General features: G+C 47.5%; 9 protein-coding genes across 9 annotated transcripts; 6 read left to right on the forward strand and 3 right to left on the reverse strand.

Moving 5' to 3' along the window:
• Positions 1-385: 385 nt before the first annotated feature.
• Positions 386-1,639, forward strand: J7337_001812 (uncharacterized protein; the record flags this gene model as incomplete). The annotated part of the gene is made up of 2 exons (XM_044819545.1): positions 386-941; positions 1,266-1,639. 2 exons carry the CDS (start codon positions 386-388, stop codon positions 1,637-1,639), a joined length of 930 nt encoding a protein of 309 aa, XP_044687247.1.
• Positions 1,640-2,657: 1,018 nt separating this feature from the next.
• J7337_001813 (uncharacterized protein) lies at positions 2,658-3,680 on the forward strand (the record flags this gene model as incomplete). Its single annotated transcript, XM_044819546.1, has 1 exon — positions 2,658-3,680. One exon carries the CDS (start codon positions 2,658-2,660, stop codon positions 3,678-3,680), a length of 1,023 nt encoding a protein of 340 aa, XP_044687248.1.
• Positions 3,681-5,853: 2,173 nt separating this feature from the next.
• Positions 5,854-7,351, forward strand: MSP5_1 (Pre-mRNA-splicing factor rse1; the record flags this gene model as incomplete). The annotated part of the gene is made up of 3 exons (XM_044819547.1): positions 5,854-6,097; positions 6,168-6,842; positions 6,897-7,351. The coding sequence occupies 3 exons, from the start codon at positions 5,854-5,856 to the stop codon at positions 7,349-7,351; spliced, it is 1,374 nt and encodes a 457-aa protein (XP_044687249.1).
• A 72-nt stretch (positions 7,352-7,423) lies between these two features.
• On the forward strand, positions 7,424-9,723 carry RSE1 (pre-mRNA-splicing factor rse1; the record flags this gene model as incomplete). The annotated part of the gene is made up of 3 exons (XM_044819548.1): positions 7,424-8,235; positions 8,344-9,625; positions 9,697-9,723. 3 exons carry the CDS (start codon positions 7,424-7,426, stop codon positions 9,721-9,723), a joined length of 2,121 nt encoding a protein of 706 aa, XP_044687250.1.
• A 790-nt stretch (positions 9,724-10,513) lies between these two features.
• On the reverse strand, positions 10,514-13,046 carry J7337_001816 (uncharacterized protein; the record flags this gene model as incomplete). Its single annotated transcript, XM_044819549.1, has 3 exons — positions 10,514-10,602; positions 10,625-11,647; positions 11,696-13,046. 3 exons carry the CDS (start codon positions 13,044-13,046, stop codon positions 10,514-10,516), a joined length of 2,463 nt encoding a protein of 820 aa, XP_044687251.1.
• Positions 13,047-13,689: 643 nt separating this feature from the next.
• On the reverse strand, positions 13,690-14,760 carry J7337_001817 (uncharacterized protein; the record flags this gene model as incomplete). Its single annotated transcript, XM_044819550.1, has 1 exon — positions 13,690-14,760. One exon carries the CDS (start codon positions 14,758-14,760, stop codon positions 13,690-13,692), a length of 1,071 nt encoding a protein of 356 aa, XP_044687252.1.
• A 563-nt stretch (positions 14,761-15,323) lies between these two features.
• J7337_001818 (uncharacterized protein) lies at positions 15,324-18,435 on the reverse strand (the record flags this gene model as incomplete). The annotated part of the gene is made up of 2 exons (XM_044819551.1): positions 15,324-18,337; positions 18,399-18,435. 2 exons carry the CDS (start codon positions 18,433-18,435, stop codon positions 15,324-15,326), a joined length of 3,051 nt encoding a protein of 1,016 aa, XP_044687253.1.
• A 3,173-nt stretch (positions 18,436-21,608) lies between these two features.
• On the forward strand, positions 21,609-22,963 carry J7337_001819 (uncharacterized protein; the record flags this gene model as incomplete). Its single annotated transcript, XM_044819552.1, has 4 exons — positions 21,609-21,778; positions 21,835-22,485; positions 22,532-22,862; positions 22,952-22,963. 4 exons carry the CDS (start codon positions 21,609-21,611, stop codon positions 22,961-22,963), a joined length of 1,164 nt encoding a protein of 387 aa, XP_044687254.1.
• A 756-nt stretch (positions 22,964-23,719) lies between these two features.
• J7337_001820 (uncharacterized protein) lies at positions 23,720-25,052 on the forward strand (the record flags this gene model as incomplete). The annotated part of the gene is made up of 3 exons (XM_044819553.1): positions 23,720-24,147; positions 24,224-24,860; positions 24,933-25,052. The coding sequence occupies 3 exons, from the start codon at positions 23,720-23,722 to the stop codon at positions 25,050-25,052; spliced, it is 1,185 nt and encodes a 394-aa protein (XP_044687255.1).
• Between the last annotated feature and the right edge of the window lie 1,298 nt (positions 25,053-26,350).

Below are 26,350 nucleotides of genomic sequence, written 5' to 3' on the forward strand. Positions count from 1 at the left end.
GTGTTTCTTAACCTTAATAGATCTCGAATTTGGTCAACTCAGCAGGCTCATCCTCATGGAAGACCAGGATAGGGTTGAAGACTTCCTGCGAAGGTACCCATCATCTATGAATGAAATCAATTATCTTGGTCAGACGCCTGTACACATTGCGGTCCAGACTCAGAATGCGACCATCTTGAGCTTGGTTGTCAGTCATGCAGATCCAAAGTTGCTAAACACTAAAGATAATGACGGCTTTTACGCAATCGATCATGCGATCGACGCATTATGTCATTCTCTGAGGCCTGGAAACGAACCAGGATCGACAGTATGTAACGGCTGCGAAGTTCTCAACGTGCTACTACGCTCTGAATCGGCGATCTTTACAGAGTCTGTCCGGCTAGCTATGCAGCTACCGCGGTATCACACCATACCCGTCTGCAGTGAGGGCCAAAAGAACGTCATCCGGGGTCTAGCCTCCCGAAGGAAAGAGCTGAAAACACTCGCACAGCGCGAGCTCACTCCAGCAGAAAGACAAAACTTGAACTTCTGCGAACCCGGTATTCTAGATCGGAATGCGGCCCAGACCCAGCGGTTCCTGGAGGAAAACAATTGCCATGTTCCAGTGCGTCCGAAGGTGTATGACAATATTGAGAGGCCTGCGGAGTCCAAATCAATCTACCTGCTTATCTCCCAAGGCGATGTTGCTGAGTCTGCCCTGGAAAATGGCTTCCTTATGCCAATAACCTTATTTGATGACGTTTTCCGCTCGCTAGCAGAATGGCTGGACTCTAGCCATTCTGACCTTCGGCGGTGGCAGGACTTCTTGTTCTCATCATATATTTGCTGGTTGGTTGATCATGGGGGAGACCTCCACTCCACAGTCCCGACTCCGTGGGGCAGTACAACAGCAGCGCACTACTTCATGGCCTATCTCGGCACGACTCAAAACTGTTTTAACAGTGGATGCATAGTCCCTCTATCTCCAGAAGTCTCAAGCACCATGTTTGAGGAGCACAATATCGACGACTGCCGTTGCCAATGTTCCCCAAAAGGATGTACGCCTTTGACCACATTCCTAGCTGCCATAAATTGCCAACGGGATTGGCTTTCTACTTATGGGGTTGTAGAAATCCTAATGGATGTCCTCGAACACCTTGCATATCTTTGCAATTTGCTAGGCCATGTTGGTTACGACCTAACTAAGGAACATTGGATTGCTAGCGCAGCTGTGCGTCAATTGACGTTTCTTATTCTCGACCTTCGCCATACTTGTTGTTTCTTAGGCGATGGCGATGAAGTCAACGCCACTTCTCCATTGTCGACAGCGGATCGCCTCGAAATTGAAGAGGAAGACAGCTTGCGACTGGAGCTACTTGAAAAGCTCGTCACGGAATTTGAAAGGGAGCGTGGTAACTATGCTGATCTGTTGTCCTTTGCACAAGAATATTGGGCTCCAAGGATGGAGGTTGTTTATGAAGAGATCGAGTCATATGTTCTGACGGAGATTCAGCGACAAGAAGCCGAGGAAGCTGGAGTTGTCTGGGAATGTTATGGTCCGCAACTTGCTGAGAACGAAGAGGAGGTAAGTAAACTGGAGAAGGTTCTGAGGGAGCTCGATGAAATTGCTACAGATCCTGCAAGACCAAGGCTTGTGTAGCTGGGAGATTAAAATTGCAGAGAGAACTTAGGAAAGTCTACAACCATTCCAGCCACCATTTTCATGATAAGGACGATCTACGGCTACCTTGCGCTAGGGCTGAAGGGAGCAAAGTCAACTGCTTTCTTTTCCTATCGTCCGGATTTCACTCAAGGGAAGATCTCGATAAACCCTACTTCCAGCGAAATGGTGAAAATAGCGGATCTTTGCGTCGAAACCATATCTTGCCAATTGGTATGGTGCAAATGGCACGGGAACTTGGCGGGAAGAGCGCGAGGGTGCACGATGAACCAATCGGGGGCCAGAGAGCATCGATTTATTTTGACGATTGCTCGAAAGACTACGAGTGCCATAAATTTGACTGTCGACGAATGCTGACACCCAATGCTCCAGGACACAACCTTCCGGGACATAGTTGGTACCATACAATCAACCCAGAGTCCTATTCGTATGCTGGACCTTGTGGTGTACCAGAGACTTGCTCTGATCCTTTGTGCCGAAATCATTACTCTTCAGGGCTTCAACATCTGCATACTGATTATTCGAAGAATAGGGGATCGAATGCCTTATGGAGGAAAGGGAGATAGAATATCTTCTTTGCATCAAGGTAGATAGCACTTTTAAAACAAGTAAGTCAGTTATATTTCTAAGGAATTAAAATTTATAAATTATGTATTTTTTAAGTTATGATTATTATATTATTAATGTAGTTTCCATTATAGGTAAAAAAGTAAGCTACTGTTGTATAACAAATAAGTCCTGTTGCTTAGGCCCGAAGCTGAGGGTCCTTTCACTTTTGTAGGCCTTTGGCAAAATGGTTTTGTTTGACAGCTCCTGTGTGTATCCTTGTTTGCCCTCGTGGCGTCAAATGAAACACTGGTAAAAATGCCTTGTAGCCTGAACTATTAGGCATCAACTTTGCGCCATCTGCACCTCTGATTCAATCTTCCACCTTTGACAACTTTTTCCCCTTTATTCATAATCCTAAAACTACCTATGAACGGATATAAACGCAGCGATGCGACACGACCTAGCCTACTGGCAAGTGCACGATACCGAGGATGACTGTGATTTGATCATCCGCTCTAACTCTGGCCATGTCTTCTACTGCCATATTTGTCCTAGTCAATTTATTCGATCTCCCGCCATCACAGAACAGTACTTCAAATGTCTCGAGCTCTTGAGATCGGGAGAAGTTGAGATCGACGATTTCTACGAGGAGGATGCCCATGAGTGGCTGCTCAAGTGCTTTGAGCCTTTAGTTACGCGACTTGCGCCACCTTCCGAACACCAGGTCGTTACGCAGCCGACCTTGGCTCAGTACTATTTCCCCGAACAAACATTTGTCTGCCACCTTGAAGCTATGGATGATGAGTTACAGCCCAAAGAACTCGACACCAAGAACCATGGATGGAGTAGCCCCATTGTCAGATTCGACTCCGATTTCTTGGCGCAGCTGGATGATTGGACTCAATCCTACACTCCATCTCAAGTTCAAGTATGCTATGATCGACCTGAGGACAGTCTCATCAAACCGCCAACATGCATCGCCGTCACTGACCAAGATGGTCAACCCCTCAAATGTTTCTTCAAGAAGTTCGGACTCTCCTTTGGCCCATCACATGCAAAGAAGGAGCTCCTCGTATTGAAGAAGATCACCGAATCTCAGATACCTCATCCACCTCAAGCCTATATTTGCCGACTCGTGGGCGTGGTTCGGGAAGGTAATGGGCTGCTAGGAATGTTACTCTCCTGGGTTGACAAGAAGAGTGTCCTGTCCAAGGCCAAAGCTTCTGCGAGCTCCCCAGAGTTAAGGAAACGTTGGGCAATTCAGATTCGCAATTCACTTGACATTCTTCACGACAAGGGCATCATATGGGGAGACGTCAAAGCGGAGAATGTTCTCATAGATAAGAATGATAATGCATGGATCATTGACTTTGGTGGAAGCTACACTATGGGTTGGGTTGATGAGGACAAGGCTGGGACACTGGAGGGCGATGAGCAGGGTGTTGCGAGAATCTTGAGACTTCTGGAGTAGTTTTAGCGAATACGAAGTCTTGACCTGTCATAGGTCCTGTAGCAAATACTCCCCACTAATCTGCCTGTAGAATTGTTTTTACTGCCCGAGTGGTTCGCCCATAGACAGAAAAAGACAGATGCATGATCGGGCCTTCAAGCGCCTCGCTGATCCTGATTTCGTAGCTAGCCACGATGGCGCTGTTTCATAATTCACAAACTTCGGGAGACGACGGATGTCTCGGCTTCCATGGATAAGCTATGATTGGTTGGGATCAACCTCCTGTTGTTGGTCCCGGTGCCAACCAAAAAAAGCACAGCCACCTTAAGACTCGATCATGTACATTCCATGACCAACAAAAGGCTACATATCTCATATCGAGCAAGAGTTGCCTAAAGTCTATTGAGCGCTCAATATCCTATGTTGTAAACACCATTGACAGTAACACCTCGACCCATGGCCCACGTTCCGCTTTAGCCGTTATCTGTTGGTGATACCAGTGGTAAGGGCCGTATTCCATAGAATCGGTAACCAATAAAACAGACGGCACAGCCGCTCTGCTGAGTCAGTTGTCACAGTAGGAAAACTAACACATCAGAAGTGTATTTATCGTGAGTCCTACACCTTAGCTAAAACCTGGAGATGTCGTCACTTGATGTCAAGTTTAGAAGAGTAGTGCGTAATCAGGTCAACAATTGCCTGGTCTCTGCAGGCCTAGTTTGGTTCTTTGCAGTTCATTATAGCAAGTTCTTACTCTTAACATGCATTGGCTCAACTCCAAGCTGTTGGTCGGAAGCGCTGGCAGGCCATGTTATGGGTGCGGAGCGTCAATACCCTTCATTATAAAGAGGAGGATCACCGTTAGACAGAGAATAGAAATCCTTACGTTGCAAATTCTTTCCTCTGTTACATCTTATCATTATCGTATAAAATATTTTGGAATTTTGATCCGAATACGCTTTTCAAACTCTTTGACAGCCATCATGTGCCAGACTTGGGTGTATAAACTTGTCTGCGGGCACCAGCAAGGCGCAAAGTGGTATGATCCCAACGACCCTGAAGATTGCCCCGTTGCCGTTGCGGAAAACCGACGCAACAGGCGAACTGGAACACTTTTGCGCTGTTCTCCTACCACAACAAACACAGTCTCCGTTCAGGGGGTTTGTGAGCGGGACAGATGTTTTGCCAACTATTACCTGATACCCTACGGATGGTGGTGCCACTGCTGCGGGACTATGAACCCCGCAGGGCAGACATCTTGCATCGGTTACATACTGAGCTCTCGGCAGCAGGCTTGCCACCACGAGCCTTGCAAACTGTGCGAGAATCACGACCCTGCTCAACGAGGATAGGCTTCAATATGTTTGGGTAGTAAAGGCCCCAGAATGATAGGCTGTTTGTTGTAGCTCCTTCTTTACAGAAACATGTCAACGGCTTTATGTATATTGTTGCGAGCTATGGATTTGTTGGTTGTTTCGGTAATCTCTTTGGAATTGGATATTGTCGGGATGAGATGTGAAGACGAAGCTGTACCTATATCAGAGGCGACCAGTAGATAGTGATTTCGTTTAATACAAATGTATATTGCCAACATAAACCTACAAGATCGACTTTCTGAAGGACTTGTTCGTCGATGGGATCGATAATGCTGATGCATGAGGCCCATTGCCATGACCAAATGGGTAGCTAAATACTTTTAATGAGAGTAACTCAGCATCCCTATCAGCATATACTGCCACCGACTGCTCATGTAGCCCAGGACTTGGTGTGTTGGTGTCCGCTTCGAAAATATTGAAGTCGGGATCCGCGGACTTTGTTGGCGCTGGTGCCTAACAGCTACACCAATCAGCGGAAATGCAAAAGTTGCCTATTCTGTGTTTTCGTGAGAATATCTCAATGACAAGAAGGATACAACTTGATATCCTCGCTTTGTTTCCTTCACAATGTGAAGAGAGCTCGTCTGTTCATTGAGAACATTTCATTCGGGATCTTTGGTCGATGACCCCCACGTGAGACGATTTATCCGCGCATGCATGATTCCACTCCAATTCAGCCTTCACCTCGGACGTCAAGGCAGCAACGCCGCCAGCATCACATCAGATACGGCCGTGAGTACCTATTTAAGAGTATTTTCGTCCACCTTTGGTTCTCGTTTGCCCACTTGCCAGGGCCTGTATTTCATGCCGCACTCACCATGGCGGCTACATCGAATATGTTTTTGTACTCGCTTTCGCTCCAGCCTCCGACAGCCATTTCTCAAGCGAGCGTCGGCCATTTCTCTGGCACAAAGGAACAGCAAATTCTCACTGTATCGGGCTCCATTTTGACATTGTATAGTCCCGATACGACTCACGAAAGGCTCCAGCCATTCCTCTCGCATGACCTCTTCAGCATAGTTCGATCGATTGTGTCTTTCCGTCTTGCGGGAAGCTCCAAGGGTAAGCACCAACTCTCCGAGCCGCCCATGATGGCGCATTACAAGTCGCGAGGATAAAACTAACTTCTCAGATTACATTATTGTGGCAACCGATTCTGGCCGTATCGCTGTTCTCGAGTATTTGCCGGCTCAAAACCGTTTCTCTCGCATTCACTTGGAGACGTTCGGCAAGTCTGGCGTGCGTCGAACCGTCCCCGGCGAATACCTAGCTGCCGACCCAAAAGGCCGGGCCTGCATCATTGCTTCCATCGAAAAGAACAAGCTCGTCTACGTCCTCAATCGCAACTCTCAAGCCGAACTCACTATATCCTCCCCACTCGAAGCGCACAAACAGGGAATCCTTGTGCTGTCCCTCGTAGCCCTCGATGTGGGTTATTCGAATTCTGTCTTTGCAGCTCTTGAGACGGACTATTCAGACTCAGACCAGGACCCCTCCGGACAAGAGACACCCGACGTTGAGCTCGTTTACTACGAGCTGGATCTAGGTCTGAACCACGTGGTCCGCAAGTGGTCGGAAGCTGTTGACTCGACGGCATCATTGCTCTTCCAAGTCCCTGGCGGCAATGATGGCCCAAGTGGCGTCCTTGTGTGTGGGGAAGAGAGCATCACGTACCGACATTCGAACCAAGACCCTCTCCGTGTCCCAATCCCACGGCGTCGAGGAGCTACCGAAGACCCGCAACGCAAGCGTACTATCATTGGTGGTGTGATGCACAAGCTCAAAAACAGCCCTGAAGCGTTTTTCTGTATGCTACAGACGGAAGATGGTGACCTTTTCTAGCTCACTTTTGACCTGCAAGATAACGAGGGTAGTCTGACAGGAGAGGTGCGGCGCATCAAGATTAAGTATTTTGATACTCTCCCTGTTGCGAGCAGTCTATGTATTCTTAAGAGCGGATTTCTCTTTGTTACTACTGAGTCTGGTAATCATCACTTTTATCAATTTGAAAAGCTCGGCGACGACGATTCAGAGCCTGCAGTTACTAGCGACGATTTCCCCACCGACCCTCGTGCTGCTTACGAGCCTGTATACTTCTACCCACGACCTCTAGAGAATCTCAACTTGGTAGAAAGCATCGATTCTCTAAGTCCTCTTCTGGACTGTAAGGTTGCTGATTTAACAGGGGAAGACGCGCCGCAGATCTATTCGGTATCCGGTAACGGCGCGAAGAGCCATTTTCGGATGCTCAAGCATGGGCTAGAGATTAACGAGGTTGCGACTTCTGAGCTGCCTGGAACAGTCTCTGGTGTCTAGACCACGAGATTGTCGAAGCACGACAAATATGACGCATATATCATCTTGACTTCATCTGATAACACATTGGTCATGAGTGTCGGAGACGAATTCGAGCAAGTGAGCGATTCGGGATTTCTCACCTCTGTGACGACCCTCGCCATACAGCAAATCGCAGACGATGGTCTGGTACAAGTTCACCCTAGAGGTATACGACATCTCCGTGGCGGGGAAATCAACGAGTGGCCTGCTCCCCAACATCGAAGTATCGTGGCTGTTGCTACAAATGAGCAACAGATTGCTGTCGCTTTGAGCTCAGGGGAGATTGTCTATTTCGAAGTGGACAGCGATGGATCGCTTGCGGAGTACGACGAGAAGAAGGAGATATTTAGCACAGTGACCTGTCTAAGCTTAGGGCCTGTCCCTGAGGGACGAGTCCGAAGTCCTATGTTGGCGGTGGGGTGCGAGGATTGCACTGTTCGAATCCTTAGCTTGGACCCAGATTCCACGCTTGAGAGCAAGTCTATACAGGCCCTAACTGCAGCACCCTCGGCGCTAAGCATCATGGCGATGGAGGATCCATTATCGCATAGCTCTGGATTGTACCTGCACATCGGCCTGAGTTCTGGCGTTTATCTCAGAACTGGTTTGGATGAAATTACAGGAGAGCTATCAGATACGCAAACGAGATTTCTGGGTCTGAAGGCTATCAAGCTCTTTCAGGTAATGGTCAAGGGACAGACCTGTATCTTAGCTCTTGGCTCCAAGCCATGGATGGGGTATACAGACTCTAAACGAGGATATATGATGACACCTCTTGACTGCGACGAGTTGGAGTGGGGTTGGAACTTCAGCAGTGAGCAGTGTGAGGAGGGTATCATCGCGATTCATGCCAACTTCCTACAGTAAGTCTTCCCTTCCTACACATTTTTGCACCTTGCTATAGGTTCACATAGCCCTGTGCCGTACCCGCCAACCTCTTTTGCACATACCTCTGCTAACCTAACCGTCAGTATCTTCTCCATCGAAAACCTGTATGATAACATGGTACGGAAATCTCTGCCTCTCACATACACACCACGCCATTTTGTTAAGCATCCTCATGAGCCGTACTTCTACACGGTGGAAGCGGACAACAATACACTAGGTCCTGAACTCCGTACCCAGTTGCTAGCGGCGGCAGCTGAAACTCAAACGAATGGGGATGCCAAATCACTCCCACCAGAAGAGTTTGGCTATCCGCGTGGTCGCGGCCGATGGGCCTCTTGTATAAGTGTTGTCGATCCCATTGGCGAACAGGTGCTTCAGAAGATTGAGCTCGAAGGCAACGAGGCTGCTATGAGTGCTGCGGTGGTACCATTTATTGGCCAAGATGGCGAGAGCTTCCTGCTCGTTGGTACTAGCAAAGACATGATCCTCAATCCCAGACAATTCTCAGAAGGCTACATCCACGTCTATCGATTCCAACAAAACGGGAGAGAGCTGGAGTTCATCCATAAGACCAAGGTAGAGGAGCCTCCGAAGGCGCTGGTGGCCTTTCAAGGTCGACTAGCCGCAGGAATTGGCAAAGCTCTACGGATCTATGATCTGGGCTTGAAGCAGTTACTTCGAAAGGTCCAAGTTGAGGTAGCGCCGCAACTGATTGTATCTCTAAACACTCAAGGCAATCGTATCGTCGTCGGGGATATCCAGCAGGGCGTGACGATGGTTATGTTCGATCATGAGTCTCAGAAGCTAATTCCTTTCGTTGATGATACAGTTGCACGCTGGACAACCTGTACGGCGATGATTGACTCTGAATCAGTGGCTGGGGGTGATAAATTCGGTAACCTCTGGATTGTGCGATGTCCCGACGAAGCAAGTCATGAGGCAAAAGATGGTGGAAGTCGCCTCATCAATGGCCTGCAGCATCTGCATGGGGCACCAACAAGATTCGACTTAGTGGCCCATTTATTTACCCAATGTATACCGACCAGTATCACCAAGACCAGCCTCGTTGTGGGTGGGCAGGACGTCATCGTCTGGAGCGGCTTGCAGGGCAGTATCGGCGTGCTCATTCCCTTCGTCACGCGCGAGGACGCCGACTTCTTCCTGGCGCTAGAGGCGCAAATGCGTTCTCAAGACCAATCACTTGTCGGCCGCGACCACCTGATGTATCGCGGCTATTACGTCCCGGCTAAGGGGGTCATAGACGGAGACCTCTGCGAGAGGTTCAGATTACTCTCTCTGGAGAAAAAGCAGAGAATCGCGACAGAGCTAGATCGTACCGTGACGGAAATTCAACGAAAGATCTCGGTACGTTTCTCTTTGGCCCTTTCCAAGCGATTTGTGGCGGAGTTGAAATGCCCATACTAACTCAAACATAGGAAGCTCGAACTCGATCCGCCTTCTAGGTTCTAATTGAGTTATAAAGGGGGCTTGGGGGACAGGACGCCACGTTCATCAGAATTCAGACTAACGTTGGACCAAGTTTTCTAAGCAATGTTGCTAGGGCGGCTACAGCTGTCCCCTTATTGCTGTATCATTTGCTGGCCATTGGACACCCGAAATCTCAGTTACAAATCCGTGAAGCGTAGAGATCAAAGCCAAATAAGTGCTAGTCGTACTACTACACAACTATTACTGACGCTACACAGTCCTGACGCTCGAGATGATGTGCCATATACCAGCCTAGCCCGTCAACTGCTTTCTCCCTGAATCTGTCTTCCTCCTCATCACAATCTTTTATTTTGATCTCCCCAGTGCCAACTTTTCGGTAATTAAGGTCTGAACCATCCGCTTCGCCAGTGGGAATCTGGCTTAACAGAATCCCAACCATGATGTCAAATCCTTGGCAGTACACCTTGCAGCCAAGAATCAGAAAGCAGAGAGTGTCCCCGGGCACTAACTCCGGAGCCTCTTCGGATGTCGTCAAAATATCCGGAAATGCTACGCATTCCATTGATAGGTTCATATCCGTCTCTAGGAATGAGCTGTTGTGGGGATGTATCTGAAAAGGCGTCCCTTCATCGGGCCGCGGATCCAGCTTCGACACCGAAACATTTAATAAGATGCCACTGATGGTCAACATTGCAGAAGAAACACTGCCATAAGGATTTGGGGTCGCTAGCGTATGATGCACATCAGCTATGTTCGTTTGTGGCAGTGCGCATATGCCAGAGAGCTCGGATGTATGCACAGGTCCTATGACAGAGGCCCAAGACCACGTCGGCGCATAGTATGCTTCATGTCTGGAAGTTGACCCCTCTTCCACGTGCCAGCATATCTTCGTCCTAAGTTCGGTTGTCCACATACCCGCGATATACTCTGTCTTGATGAAAGGTGCAAGTGCAGCAGCTACCCCTGAGACAGCTGGTAGTCGATCTGTATCGCGGGTGATAGCACGCCTGGTAAATGGACCGATGATATTCATCCACACAATGAATGGCCCCAGAATCCGCCAGTCATCATTGGAATCTTCGCCTAATTTCCAGTCCTCCAGGTTGATGAGCCCGAGCGGCCCTTTAGTTACATGTGACCCTGGACGACACTCGCAGAGATGCGCCGTGCGACAATGCCAAACTAGCTCGTGAGCAGCAAAACGGAGGATTCGGCGTGATAGTACGTGCTCCTGTAACGTCCAAGCTCTCGTCTCAAGAGGGTTGGTGTCACGGCACCCTGGGCCATCGCCAATGCTATTCTGCCAATGCCATTGTGAATCCCACGGCCTGGCGAAGATCTCAACCTCTTCAACATTGCCATCATATTTAGAGACAGTTGGGAATGACTTTCGAAGGCTAAAAGGTCGTTGGTGGAACAGCCCTTCGCTGCTGTTATGTGCTGCGGCGGCAGCGATCGTGAGATACGCATTCTGATATACATCGCACATCTTGGGAGACTCAACAGCCCAATCGTGCTCATCATCTTGGATGATACATAGTGAGTCTATCCATAGGTACTCGATGTTGAGCTTCCGACAAACAATGATCGCCTCTTGGAATGTTTTTGGAAACCGGGCGAAGCCGATGCTGTGGCAAAACTCAGTGAAGCTAGCTTTGGTGGTCTTGAGAGGCATATTATCACCCCAGCAATGGCTTAGAGCAATGTATCGGCCGTTGTCGTCGGGGTTGGTTATAAACAGATGAGGCTCTATGTCTTCATCCCCAACAGAGACGAGACGGCTCGGAAACGGCCGATCCTCGCTCTCAACTTTGCAATTCTCGTGGTCATTGATACAATCTCCGATCCAGCTTCGTATCATGTCCCAGGTTTCCGACGAGTTAACATCATACTGAACATGTGTTCCCGTTCCAATGATTTTCCAAGGAGGTGGAACTCCTTGGCCATGTTAGCAAACTATTGCACTCTAAGTTGCTGGGTTCTTACCTGGTAAGCAGTACAATTCATATGTGGCATAGAAATTCTCTTCCATGTAAGCACGGCGAGCAATAAGCTCAATCCTGAGCGCTCCATCTAGACCCCACCGGAGGTCAGCTAGGAGGTCATCAGTCTCTCCGAACCAACGCCGACCAACGGATCGATTGCTGTAGTTAATTTCCTGAATTTCTGGCCACGACATTTTGAATAGCGGGTACATCGAGGCGGTGGTATCTCTGAACAGAGTACAGGCTCTGCACCTGAGCACGGCTTTCCTGCAAATCGACTCAAAGTCCATGTTGTGGTACGGATAATTAGTCTCATGAAATCCAATAACAGGCATTAGCTGTATGCAGACAGCGCAGAGAACGGAGTTTATCGATTGGTCATCTTCCATCTCAATGCGTTGAAAGAAGACCTGCAATCGCTGTACCTTCTTCCGTACCGTTTGTAGGTAGTGCCGAAATTCCTCGAAGGGGTTGTTTGGCATCTTCAGTACTGCGATGTCGAGGTTGGCAATCGCTCGGTCGAGATAGAAGGTCTCAATAGCGAAGGACTGGTGGACATACGCTGTAGCCATGAGACACCCCAATAGTGCATACAAATGATGGTACCCCGGCTTATCTGGCACATCCGCTTCCCATGGCTCGCTTTGGGTTAGTGGCTTAAATATTTCGATGTTAAAGATAAGATCATCCAAATTGGCACCACTACAGACCTTGTGAGCCATTTCCCTTGCTGTCGAAGCTTCTAGTACACGTGAAGCCATGTTAAGGGCTATAAAGCAGCAATAAGAGGCTTGATCTGGCTTAACTTTGGCCTCTGCTCCTTCTTCCGGTGTCAAAGTATCCTCTTCAAGATCCTTGGGGTCTTCGCAGGCAGAGTCTGTAGCCATGAAAGCAGCCTGAACTGCTTTATAGCATCTCTCCTGAAGTTTGGAAAGATCTATTGCCTGATCGCTGAGGTATCCGAGCCTGATAGACCGCTCGATCGTCATAGCGTCAGTCGTCCTAATGATCTCGATGGTGTGCTTTCGTATGAGATCAAAGTCATTGACCATGGAGGGAAGCTTATCAAGCTGCAGAATCTGATTATTCCCGTGTGCTAGGAAAACGCTCTGAGAATTGTGTATATCTGGTTCATCTGTTTCGAGGAAGACCTCGCGTCTCTCAAGATAGATATGACGTCCCGTGTAGTACGAGATTCTCCCCACATCGTCGCTCTCATCATCACTTTCTTTAGACTTCTCTATGTTCCCGCGTATCAACTGAGACTCTGGGCAGACTTCATCTTCAATGTCCAATCGGTCTAGGTAGTCTGCCAGGTTGTCTCTATCAGCAGTTTCTGTGTCTGTCAACATAGTGATGGTATCTGGTCTCGCGCTGTAGAAATTTGTCCGAAGAATTAGACTTGATGGTTAGACGCAATCATGCATACATAGACAACAAATATCATTATTTCAGAAGCGGGGAGATCATTCAGGTCATCAAACTGACCTCAATGCCAAGACCGCCAGTTTTCAGCTTCGATATTTTTAGCAACAATTAGCCGCCCGCAAAGACGTGGTGAAAGAAAACAGGCATATGATTGGATGGTTCGTGTCAATCATGTAGATAAACAGCTACTCGACACAAGATAATCGTGCTTCACTGACACGACTTCTAATTCCAAGAGGTGCAGCCCGCCTTTGAGTTAAGGCAACGCCTGCCAAGACAACAGCCGACGGGGAAGTAGAGTACGCTACCACTGAACGTTAACTTTGAGAAGTCAACGTGTACCTTGCCGCTAGTTATCTTGCTCCCCGTCGGCGTGGGGGAGTATCGTCTGGTCTAAGATTTCATCCTAAGCCTATCCTAAACCTTCTAAAGCAGACATGTTTCTTGACTACTGAACCCATACTGATACAATTTGTATTCTAGGTTACTGATATAATGCAGCGCCTATTATACAGCCTGATAGCCTTAACATACTCGACTAAACCAAATAACCAAACATCCAATCTTCTAAACAGTCTGACTCAAATCATTCATCAACTGGAAGGCCCCAGGTGTCTCAACCCAGGAAGCAAGACAGTATCCAATCATCAGACAAGCTTCCTCCTTCGTTTCGTGCGAGTACATTCCGGGCCTTTGAGACGCGGCCGATACTGGACTACTCAACATTAAGCGCCAGAAGTGCGGGTTATACTCATTCACAGATCTGTAAAGCTTGACAATCTGATCCTTAACCTTTTTGATGAGCTTAGACAGATGTTCTGTGCTACCCAGGAGGATATCAGAACGCGAGGCCACAGCACTGCCGACAAGCTCGCCGCGGATGAGTCCCACGATCTCTGGTGGGATGGTACCGTTGAGGGCCCTGGCGGCGTTCTGAGCAGACTGCAATTCAAACAGAATCCTCGCTTTGATAAGCGTGACAGCTGCAACGTGGCCTAAGCTGAGATATTTGCCATTTGACCAAGTCTCCAGTGGTTCCTCCAAAACATCCGCGTCCCTGATATCGAGATATGGCTGGTCCATGTCGCCCCAATCGTACGTCGACTCTGAGCCGGTGGTCGCGTACCACTTGACGAAATCGTAGGCTTCCTGATCCCTGTTGAGGCGGATGTACAAATGCGGCACAAGATCCCTCACACCCATGTTGTCGCCCCGACAGAGACGAAGCATATCAAGAAGATGGTCCAATGCCTCTTGAACAGCATCAATCTTCCCGCCTGGTGCGCCATAAACCTGGAGCAACACGTCGACCATATGATACCGCGCACGCATATACGCACGTGTCTCATGAATACCCCAAAAATGCCCAACGCCATTCTCAAAGATATTCGGAGGGGTGAACATATCTCCTGGATGATCGCGAAGCTCTTGCTCCTCCTTCTCTACCGCCTTGCGTGACTTTTTGATGATGGTGCAGCCATTTTTGTGATGACTTCGGTCAGCGGTTTGATGGGATGCTCCGCAGTAGTACACCGCCTTGCAGCTTGAGCAGCGCTTCAGGAGATCTGTGTCTGCCTCGCTACAGCTTGACAACTCGCAGACTCGAGGAGTGAGCTCGCGTGGTTCTGGCAATGGCATGACGCGTTGTGGTGTGCTTTTTTGCTTTTTGTTTTTTTGGGTTTGATCTGAGGCGGGGGAAGTGAAAATTGGTGATTTGGCTATGACATAAGAATGAAACAGTTTTAAAAGGAAAATGATATGTGGCTTTCGGCTGTATTCGACATTAGAGCGAGAAACACGGGGTTATAAGGCATGAAATGGGGTTACTTTCAGACGGGAATGATATAATTGATCGGATGCTTGAGGCAAGGGAGGGGATCACCAGACCCGCACGTGACCAGGAGGCAGAGGGGCTCGGCAGATAGGATAAGGTTAAGCTACGCATGTTGTCATTGACCGTGTAGGGATTTTCAGCAGGCATTTCCAATCCACGGATTAAGCCCTAAGCGAGACTGAATATTTGTCTTTCTAGGGCTATATTACACGACCTCGGGATGTTCAAAATATCAGAAACGTACAGCGATTGCTGCCTCGTCTTATCAAACATCTATTGGACTATTCCCGTTCTATATCCTGTCATCCAGCCCCAGTTACAATAGATGAACCGAAAACATGAGAACCAATTGCATCTTCTCATTCATTCACCACGAATTCTCAAAGTCAGTAGTCACAACAACGCTCTCAGCCATCTGATGCTGATGGTCTATCGCTCTGCTTTCTCGCAACCTCCACGGCCTCTTATAACCTTGCTTCCTGCTCCACCTTCTCAAAAACGGGGCTATGATTGTGCTCATTGAGACTAGCAATTCGGGCTCATCCTGGATGTTGGGTCGGATCACTCGCACAAGTAGAGGTTCGTCAACTCGCCCCAATAGATACGACTCTGAGTCCTTCAGAGCCCATCTTGTCTGCTGTGCTACTATTCCCTGCGCGACTATGTGGTCATGGCACAGTGATACAGCCGTGGAGAAGAGGGCTGTTGCGTTCTTCCATTGTTCTTTCGGGCCTCGGCATCTACGCAGGTCCGTTTCAAAGCAACTCGTCGCCGCGTAAGCGAAGGTCGCTACATCATCAGAGTCGGTAAGTATTCGGGCCCAGAAGCTCTCTTTCTCGATGGGGATTTTGAAGCATTGAACTGCTGAACCTGGGGGAATGCAACCAACTACGAAGTTCTCACCCTTCCTATCGACACCCGTGTCTTGCAGTAGAAACAGGACGGCGATAGCGAGAGTCTCAAATTCTGCTTGCAGCTCACGATCTAGCTTTTGGTAACGTACTCTGAAGTCACTATCTCGCAATATCTTGCAGATATTGCAATCTTGAAGTCTCTTCCAGTTGCAGGGCTGCGTAGCGAGATCTGCAACGTAAACAGGTAAGATATCGGCCAGGAGTTCTCGCAGCTGTACACGTCGGGCGATACCAGTACAGAAGCTAACCTGCACAGCGAAAGGCCCTTCTAGATCGGCGATGGAAAGAGATCTCTTGGCGAGGATGTTGGACTTCTTGGTCTGACCCAGTCTCTTTACCCAAGTCTGGGCGAAGTTCAATGTTCCCACAGCTCCGTTTCCGGCCTGCAATCCAAGTCCTAGCTGCCTCTCAGACACTTCCCAGTAGCTTGGGAATGTCCCTAGCTCTTTCAACCATGGAATAGACTTCCGAACTTGTTCTTGAGGAGTTATTCTGCAGGTTTGGTTTATCGAGACTCTTGAGCCGATGACCATCTTTTCATGGCGAGGGAAGGTTGAAGTGACTTCTGTGTTGTCTCCTGATGCACGGCTCCAGTGTAAAACAGGCAATTGGTAGCTGTCCATTCCTGTCGAGGAGGAGGTAATCAGGCCACCACCAATGGAGATTGCGTGGAGGTTTTCTTGGTCATCCTTTGGAACAATGAAATCTCCAGGACCCCAGGTATCCAGTAAATCTTCAGGGCGAGCTTTCAAGTCGAACTTCGTAACAGGATCTGAGAATACCTTTGACCTATCGAATGCGTTAAAATATTGAAAGGCGAACACCCTGCGCTGAACCATCCCACCAAAGCAGCTCAACTCTACGGGAGAAGCGAGTATACAAGGCCCAGAGAAAGTAGAACCCCAAATCTGGTTTCCGATGAGCAGTATACGTTTTAGTGAAGTGTCTAGGAAGAATGGCGTGAAGGGCTCGCAATGTCCTTGCGCATAAAGAGCGAAAGCAAGCGAAAGGAATTGGGCTGTTAGTGAGTCCAGTAATCTCGGATCCAAGCCCTCAAAACTGGCCTTCGAGCTTGTGAGAGATATCAGATGTTCCATTATTAATGTGTTTCCAGGTTCTATTCGTTCCAGCTCAACAAACAACGCTTGTCTTGCTAGAAAGGTGAAAGAGTCGCAACATCCACCGACTTGCTGAAGGGCGCCGATGGCCTTCTCCAGATGTTTCCCAACAGCTTGGACTGATTCGGTATTCATCAATGAGACAATCGCAGTTGAGTTAGCGTTTTCGAAGACCACAGACCCAAACTGGATATTTTGCGACCCATCGTGCATAGGGCTGACCCCTCCAATACCGCATAAGTACTGAATCGCCTCACGTACTGAGTTCTCCGAGTCAGGCTCGAGAGTTCTGAAATGCTGGCTTAACTGCGACTCTGCGGTTGGCATTGCCTCATTCCTTAGCTGGCTGTGGAGACATCTCGAGATATGAAAGTTGTGACGGCGACGGTATATTCCAACATTGGGGATATCAATCTTCGAATAGATCCAGGGCCCAACCTGCGATCGTTCCAGTAGTTCGTCGGCGATCTCGCCCGCTGACAGTCCCAGAGATTTCAACTCCAGGAGCCATAAATACTCTCCAACGGCAACTTTTTCGAAGGAGTTCTCCAAAATACTATGGACTTTGTCGCATTCTACATTGAGCACTGCAATCTTGAGACGACCAGTCCATAGCTCCATGTCATAAGGGTCCGCGAAAGACCTGGCAACACTTGAGGAACTATCATCCTGGTTACTAAATGTGCTTTCCTCGTAGTCTGACGTATCAGAACGGACAGTGCTCTCGTCAGGTTCGGTCTCGGTGAAAGGTAAGCCATAGTAGATTGCACTCAAAGCTTTGTCGATAGTAGACTGCCTGATCTCCTCAGATGTCCAAGGGTTGGCAGCAGATGAGGCTAGAAGATCCTGAAGGATTCGCCGCGCCTGCGGTTGGGGAACAACTGCCTCAACATATGGCGAAGGCATTTGTATCGCAGGGAAACACACTCTCCACATTGCATACCACTTTGAAGCACTGCCAGATGTCTCGGCCACGGCCGATCTAAGTAAAGAAAATTCCTCAGGTAGCAGAAGACCGGTTTGCTGGATAGAAGCTTCGCATGATGTCGCGTGGTTGGAGAGACTTTTCTCAGCATTCGGTCCAACAAACTTGTGACGGCACCATGCGCAATAGGTGGTGCTTGACTCAAAATCATACTTTCTGACCTGGTGCCGCCTTGCAATGTGCTTTGTAACATCTGATATACGAGGAAATCGCTTGCCTTCACATCCCCGGTACTGTAGTGGATCCCTTCTATGGAAAGGGCATGCGAATTCCTTGCGAGGTGTATCGTCGAGCTGGGGATACTTTGGGCCACCGCTTGTCAAGCCTAGACCGGCTTTCTCGGTGATCTCAGGCGGGCGATTCCCTGATTAACACACTTTAGAACGAGAAGATAATTGGGCAGTTTTACCATTAGGGCGACTTACCATCTTGATCAAAGCCAGAGTGATGGGAAATGTTCATGATGCTCAACAGTATGCTTAAACAGAGTACCAAAATCCAAGGTAGTTGCAAAGCTGGAGTTGATAAACAAGAAAGAAGGCTTTGGCTAGCTCTCAGCTTTAGGAGAGGGGCTTCGCTTCAAGCGGGGGTGTCTGCCTCGTCTTCCGTTAGGCAGTAAGGTTGTTTCTCTTCCTGCATTCAGCCGCACGCACGTTGTCCACTCTTCATTCGATGGTAGCCGGACTACGTGCAGCCAGTTATAGCGCTTGTCTGACTCAGCGGCTGGCCTCATTAGTGGTTCGCCAGCTCTGCCTTAAAAAGCAGACCAATCGCATTCCTAGGCGTCATTAAACGCTGGTTTTGCAACATTCCAATGTCAGTATGTATTCCCTATCTTCCACTGCGAAAATATGAGATGAAGAAAGAGAACAAGGTTATCGATGGAAACTGGGCCTTCTTATTGCAATCTACCTATAGTAACTACACATACATCTCTCAATGTGCTAAAATTAACCGGCGACGGAACTGAGGGAGGGTTTGTGGGCGCTTGGCTAACCAGTGATCAGCCTGGTTGAAGCGTTGTGCATTCCTCAAGATGAACCAGACATCAAAGCGCAGCAAATCTCACAGATGGATGACATCTACTCCAGCAGTATCTGTACCATAGTATCACTCGAGTCAGGCGTCGATGGAGGATTACCAGGGTCCAGCTACAAATCCCCAAGAAATGTCGACCAATATTTCGAATAATTACCTGGAGACCTGAAAATAAGTACCTCATTAATGAACCTCAGGCTGATCATGGAAGGTTCTCCCTGGGAAAGTCGAGCTTGGACGATGCAAGAGCATTTGCTTTCTATAAGAACTTTTCTTTTTCGGCAAGCAACAGGTCTTTCCGTTTGCAGCGAGATGGCGATGAAAGAAAGTTGGGCCAATCCCATACTGAGGCATACACTGTTGAACCTGATTGGGATCCTCTTGATGAATAGGGAGTTTTGATCTCGTACTACCTAGTACTAAGAGCTACCTAACAACACAGTTTAGAATTAAGAAAAGAATTTTTAAAAAATTAATTAAAATCATATTTAAATTCCTATTTTAGTGTTTTTTATATTATTAAATTATAAATATATAAATAAATAATATAAAATTAACTTACAGTAAATACTATATTGATTTATATAATAATAACCTCTAGAAATAAAAATAAGTACTATTAAAATAAAATTACTAACTATATTATTTACTAATGTCTATAAATACCCATCTCTCTAGTTACCTCCCTTTATAGTTAGGGTTTCTAGACACTGAGATCTCAAGATAACCAAGCCAGCTAGTAGACACTAAACGACAGGTCTTGCGGGGTTGAGCTCGGAGAGAATATCCATGCCACTTCAGTTATAGTAGGTTGAAGGGCCTACCTCCCGCTGACATGCTGCAAGGGTGGGATCTGTTCTAGATAAGCTTATCTACCCTGTCTACATTTCTAAACTATCTAGACCTTCTGCTAAAAGATCTTTTCCCTTCTATGATCCCTAGATAAAATATACTGCCCCTCTTTCTTAAAAGTATATTATTAAGCGGTAGTAGGTAACCCGCGGAGAGTGCAACTAATTCACTTAAAAAGCTTACATCGGGCTTCACTGATTGCCGACCCCGCTTCTCAGAGTAAAGTTAGTAATTCTTCCGCCCGAAATTCTACGGCTTTCATCAGTAGACTGACATATCCTAAGTTGTTCGTTTTAGTTATATCGCAACTGCTAGTGTCTAAAATGCGTAGAACGCAACTTGTCTCTTGCGGATATCCTGTCATTCTTGTTCCCAAGTTTCTAGTACAGTCGTACTCAAGGTCTCCAAAAGTTGTGTCATTTCTAATCACGCCGCAGCGACTGCTCACAGTGCGGACGCTCCTAGTACCCTGTCATCATGCCCCCAAATTTCCTTTCATCCGACTGCAGATGCCTGTGATATTCACACTTTATGTCCAAATTTACAGTTACCGTGCTTCAATCTTGTCTAGAGCTTAGGACAGAACTTGCATCCAGTCGCTGCTTTACACCGCACTTACCATACTCCATCCATCCCACTTGCCTAAGATAGCAATACTGGCTGGTCCTGGGTAAACTAATATATATAAAAAATACAATGGCTTTCTTCTAGATATACCATAATCTCTTAAATGTTTGTCTTCTAGTTGGCACTTTAGTGTAGCCTCTTACCTTAAACTCTTTACAAGGATTCTATTAACACTCTCCCTTGAGTATAGCTTTAAACTGGCAAGTGGCAGGCTCGGCTAAATGTTAAGCGATACTGGATGGTATTCCGGCCAAATGGAGGCTTGAAGAAACCTTGCCATCCTCTTCCTCCACAGTAAAACCGTTATCTTCCTTCCGAAGCTCTTATCAGTAACCTCAATATTCTGGCCGATAGAACCGGCCGGGTCTGTGGCTATATCCATCAGGAAAGCCTTGACTGAAAGCGAGATGGAGAAAGATCAAAAGGAAAGAATAAAGAAGTACTGTTGGGAGACTAGATGTCTGCACCTAGGTTATTGACCTTCGCCAACTTGTACGGTATTAAATAGGTCAAAGATGGTCTGTCAGATAAAGGCTAATCCCCGTTGAGATTCATCTTTGAGAGTTAATAACAGTTGAAGTTTTCTCAAGATCCTCGGTCTCTATCAAAGCATTTTCGGCTTATTTCCGAATATCGGAAAATCGGAACCTAAACCGAGTTGCCCTTGATCCGTTGCCTCAACGTGATAGGCTTCTCATGTCTTGGCTTAATTTTGAAGTTAGTGCTGGACATCATCCGAGGGAACCAGACCTATTTCAGCTTGTAATGGTGTGCACTCCCCATCGCTTTTGACCTTATTTTAGCACCCCGGCTTCAAACCCCGCATACTCATTCCACTCAATCCCTTGTTACCCCAGATTACCCCGGAATCGGTTATTGCAGGTTCGACAGTCAGTTGAATCCGATGCGCGGGGTAGTTGATCCTGGGAGATTGTTGTGTGACTCCCTGGCTCCGTAGTAGATAAGAAGGAGTTGGCCCTACTATAAAGAGAAAGGCCATGGCAGATCCTAGGCCCATTCTTGCATCTCCATATCTCGACCGTTCAAGTCAATATCTCGAGTCTTCCCATCTGACAGCGGCTTCCTAACTATCTACTAACATCAGCGTCTTGACCGTCATGTCGGACAAGATCAATGAAATTGGCGGTCCAAGGATCAGCCAAGATGAGAACCCCAAGAGTGAACAGCAAGCATTCGATCCGATACTCGAGAAAAAGGTCATTCGAAAGGTTGACCGAAATCTTGTCCCGATCCTCTTCTTACTCTTCCTTTGCGCATTCATAGATCGGTGAGCCCTCTTCCATATATCCTCAAGCATCATGTCTAATATGACTTCATTTGCAGAATCAACATCGGAAATGCTCGAATCCAAGGCTTGGAAGCTGACCTCAACATGTCGGGCGAAGACTACAACATCGCGCTATTCACCTTCTTCATCCTCTACATCCTCCTCGAAGTCCCGTGCAACATCCTACTCAAGAATATGCGACCTTCGCTGTTTCTCTCGGCCATCATGACAGGTTGGGGTATCGTCACAATCTGTCAAGGACTCACCCAATCATTCGCTGGACTGATTGCATGCCGCGTTATAATCGGTGGTCTTGAGGCTGGCTTCTTTCCAGCGTGCGTGTACCTCCTTAGCATGTACTACTGCCGACACGAGTTGCAGTGGCGTTTCAACCTCTTCTTCTCAGCCAGTATCGTCGCTGGAGCGTTCAGTGGTCTGTTGGCTTATGCCATCGCTCACATGGACGGGATTGCTGGCTATGGTGGTTGGAGATGGATCTTCATCATCGAAGGCGCCGCTACAGTTGTTATTGCCATCTGGAGCTATTGGATGATTCCAGACTGGCCCGAGACTGCTAAATTTCTCAATGACGATGAACGAGCGCTGCTTGTTGACCGTCTTGCGGCGGATAAAAAGGACACTCACATGAACACATGGGATAACAGAACAGCGAAGAGAATCTTTTCGGACGTCAAGATCTACCTCGGGTAAGTGACTTAATCTCACAAATGGACCTTTTCTTAACCCTTACAGTATCTTGATGTACATGGGCATTGTCACGACCAGCTACTCCGGTTCCTTCTTCACCCCAACTATCCTCAAACAGCTCGGCTGGACGTCCATCCGGGCTCAAATCATGTCGATCCCCATCTTTCTGTTTGCAACAGTGTGTGCACTTGTTGCCGCTGTCGCTAGCGACAAGACAAAGCATCGTTCAGGCTTCATACTTGGAGGCTGCCTTTTCACGACGGTTGGATATGTCATTCTGCTCAACATGATGTCTGTCAGCGTCGGGATACGATACATGGCCCTCTTCTTCATTGTCGCTGGTGGGTATATCGCCCAACCAATCGTCTTGGTCTGGGTGAGCAACAACATGGCAGGTCATTATAAATTGGGTGTAGCTTCTGCGATGCAGGTTGGTTTCGGCAATATTGGTGGAATCATTGCTAGGTGGGTTCCTGATCTTCAATCCGAGGCGATGTCACTAACATTTACACAGCAATATCTTTGTCACAACTCAAGCGCCCACATACCCACTGGGATTCGGCTTAGGTCTTGGCCTTGTTTGGCTCTGTGGACTTAGCTCGCTTGTCTTTTTGTTTTATATCAGACGAGAGAATAGGTTAAGAGATGAGGGTAAAAGGGACCACAGATACAACTTACCAGAGGATGAGAAGAACAATTTGGGGGATGACCATCCAAGCTTTCGCTTTACATATTAGATACACGGTTCCAATCATAATCGCCAGATGTTTTTGCTAGGAGAGTCACGATCGTGGATGACATAACGCGATAGGATGAAGATGGCAAACCCCCGGAGGAGAAATCAAGCTCTGAATCAAGGGCCTAGGGGAGAAAAGAAAACTCAAGACCTTGATCCTAAATGATAAAAATATTTAGGTAACCTAACCTAAATTTAGCAAATCTTGCCTAGGTTGGGATATCCTGTACTAAGTTAATTTTAATATCTTATGTGAATGTCTGGTGTTTTCCTGAAGAGGGCTTAGGTTGAAAAGACATCAACTTGTGGCTATGCCCGCGAACGTGTTTGTTATTACGAGCTACTGTTGGTGTCGCGTTTATGCAGGCGCCTTGTTTTAGTGCGGCTGAATCTGCCTTGTGATTCTGGTGGAGGCAGTGCTTATTCACCCGCAGAAATACAATGCTTCACCCCACTTCAACCTTCTTGTTCATTTTCTTGTCTCTGACTTTGCTACCATGGATCCTTTATCCGTCTCGGCGTCCGTTGTAGGACTTTTAGGCGCAGGAGCTAAGATCACATCATGTCTTTGGACATTCGCGACCAACGCCAGAGATGTCCCGCAACTCGCACGCCATCTTGTCTTTGAAGTAGCCGACATCACTGCGGCACTTGGATCGCTTCAGGCCTACGTGTGCGGACAGGCTCAAGCCCCCGGTGAACGAGGGGCATTGATTTTGCTGGAACATGTTCTTACGACACTTACAGGATGCGTTACTACGTTCTCAGATCTCCAGAGCCTTATGGACCAGCTGAATCTCAGCCCTTACATGGGGACTATTGATAAGATGAAATGGGCTCGGCAAGAGTCCAATATCGCCGCTATTGTCCAGCGTCTCCAAAATCACAAGTCATCTTTGACGTTGATGTTGACCGTGTTGCAGTGGTGAGTTTTGTTCTCATATGATTGGGCCTTTTTCGTTGTGCTAAGTGAGAAGTGAAACGATGAAAGAAGCTCAAAGTTCAACTCGCCATCTCTGCAAGGTTGTGGAGGAATTGCTGCAAAGCAACCAAGAACTTGCCAGTCGTATCAGAGGGCTTGAGCGAGAGGGTTCAATTATTGCAGAGTCCAGGAGAGACGATGTCTCCACCCTTAGACAGACACGAGGCTCAAAGTCTGTTTCGTTCATCGATACCCAGGTTTCCGCCATCAAATTCACATTCGATCAAGATCTTCAGGCATCTAGAGTGTACAATCGCGCCATAGGTCGACAATCTATGACGTCTCTCACAAGCACTGCCTTGTACACGACTGCGCTGTCTCTTTTCTCCAATTTGAGTCTATCTCAAGTGTCGAACATCTCTTTCTACGCCTTGCCAGTTTACTCTAGTGATCTGAGTAACAGTGAATGCTATATATTTGGCGAGGAAGGCGCTCTGGTAAAATCTGATAGCTCTCAGCCTCCCGAGTCTTCCCCGTCACAACAAAGGACACAAGACATACCAGATAACATCCTTGCGCCACTGAACCAAGCTCAGACACCTTCAGGGCTACTCGGGCGCTTTGCGAGAAGACGCAAGAAGACAGTGGTGAGCGCACCGGATCATCTTGTCCATGTTACTCATGTTGGATTTGACGGCTCAACAAGGAGGTTTACTGTATGTTATCACCTTGTGCTTCATGATATGTGCGCTCTCAATACCTACATGAAACTGACTAACTATATCTAGGGTCTACCTGAACACTGGCAGAGGTTGATTGATGAGCCGCCGCAGGCGTCAGAGGTGGTTGACGTACTGCAGTTTTATAAGCGACATACAGAGAAGAGCCTCCCTGGATCCCAATGGTGATATCCACAGTATTCTACGTGTATCATAAGGTATACTTTATAATAAATGCCGTTTCCTACTAAGCAATTACTAGTGATGATTAATCTCATCAACTCTTATCCACAAATATAATGCTTAACAACATCATGGTCCACAGCTCCACAGCCAATCTTTTTTCCATAGTCTTTGCCCGAACACTTTCCGTACAGAGACCCGTCCGCTCTATAGATGGCAAAGTCATCCGTACCGCAGTATGCAGCATGATCTAAATCCATATAAGCAATTGTGTCAAAGAATGCAAATTTAAAACTAACACTCGGTATTGTCGCCAGGCAGTTGAAACTTCATAGAGCACAGGCTCACAGTCGTATATCCCATCTCGACTGCACTTTTCACACTACAGGCCGATTGGCCTTCCCACCACGCAATGTGGTGGTTTTCGCGATCGTAAAGCTTTTCCTGTTGGCCAAGGCTGATGGCTGCGTGAGCTTGCGAGCATAGTGCTGCTAGTAAAAGTGGTTCGAACCGCATTCTGAAGACCTTTTAGAGAGCTAGGTGAAGTATAGACAAGTTCAATTTAAAGTGTTGGGCCTGCCTAGTTTCATTTTTGTGGTATAATTATTGCCTCTTTATACATAGCCTCATTTCGAATGTCCCGTACCTCTCAAGCTACGAGTTGCATAAGAAGCGTTTTACTGCCGACAGCGACGATGTTAGAAGCCATTAGTAATCTATGCCGAGCATGTTGAATGTCAGCAGATAGTACGGCTTACTGAGGAAACCGAGAGATTAGTAGGCTCCATTCACAGAGGACGTATGTCTTGTAAGCCGCGCATATTTTCCACCAATAGGTGACAGTCGTTTTCGGTATCGGGCTCGCTGACTGATTTGCCCAAGTAGACCTTGGTAGCTTGAGTTATGTATAGTATAACTACCTTCAACTCAATATTTATAAATATTCAATAAAGACGAAGTTATCAGAGATCAAAGAGAAAATCCAGCAAACAACTAACACTCACTTCTCCGGCATCGTCTTTACAGTAACCAACATGCGTGCCAACCTATTCCTACTCTCAACCCTCATTTCCCAAGCTTTCGCAGCGAAGATCAGCGTCGGCCAACAGCAATCCGGAGGCAAGAACTACCATATTGTCTGGTGGGAGGGCGAGACACCTTGTGATGGGTTAGGTCACTATCTAGGCAGCGTTGACCAAAGTCTATGCTCTTTCAACTTCCAGCTTCAGAACCAGGGTTCAATCTGTGAGAATTACTCCCTCAAACTTTTGACGAGCTATGAACTGACTACGATTGTTGACCAC

This window comes from Fusarium musae, chromosome 1 (assembly GCF_019915245.1).
Source record: "Fusarium musae strain F31 chromosome 1, whole genome shotgun sequence".
Taxonomy (NCBI): Eukaryota; Fungi; Ascomycota; class Sordariomycetes; order Hypocreales; family Nectriaceae; genus Fusarium; species Fusarium musae.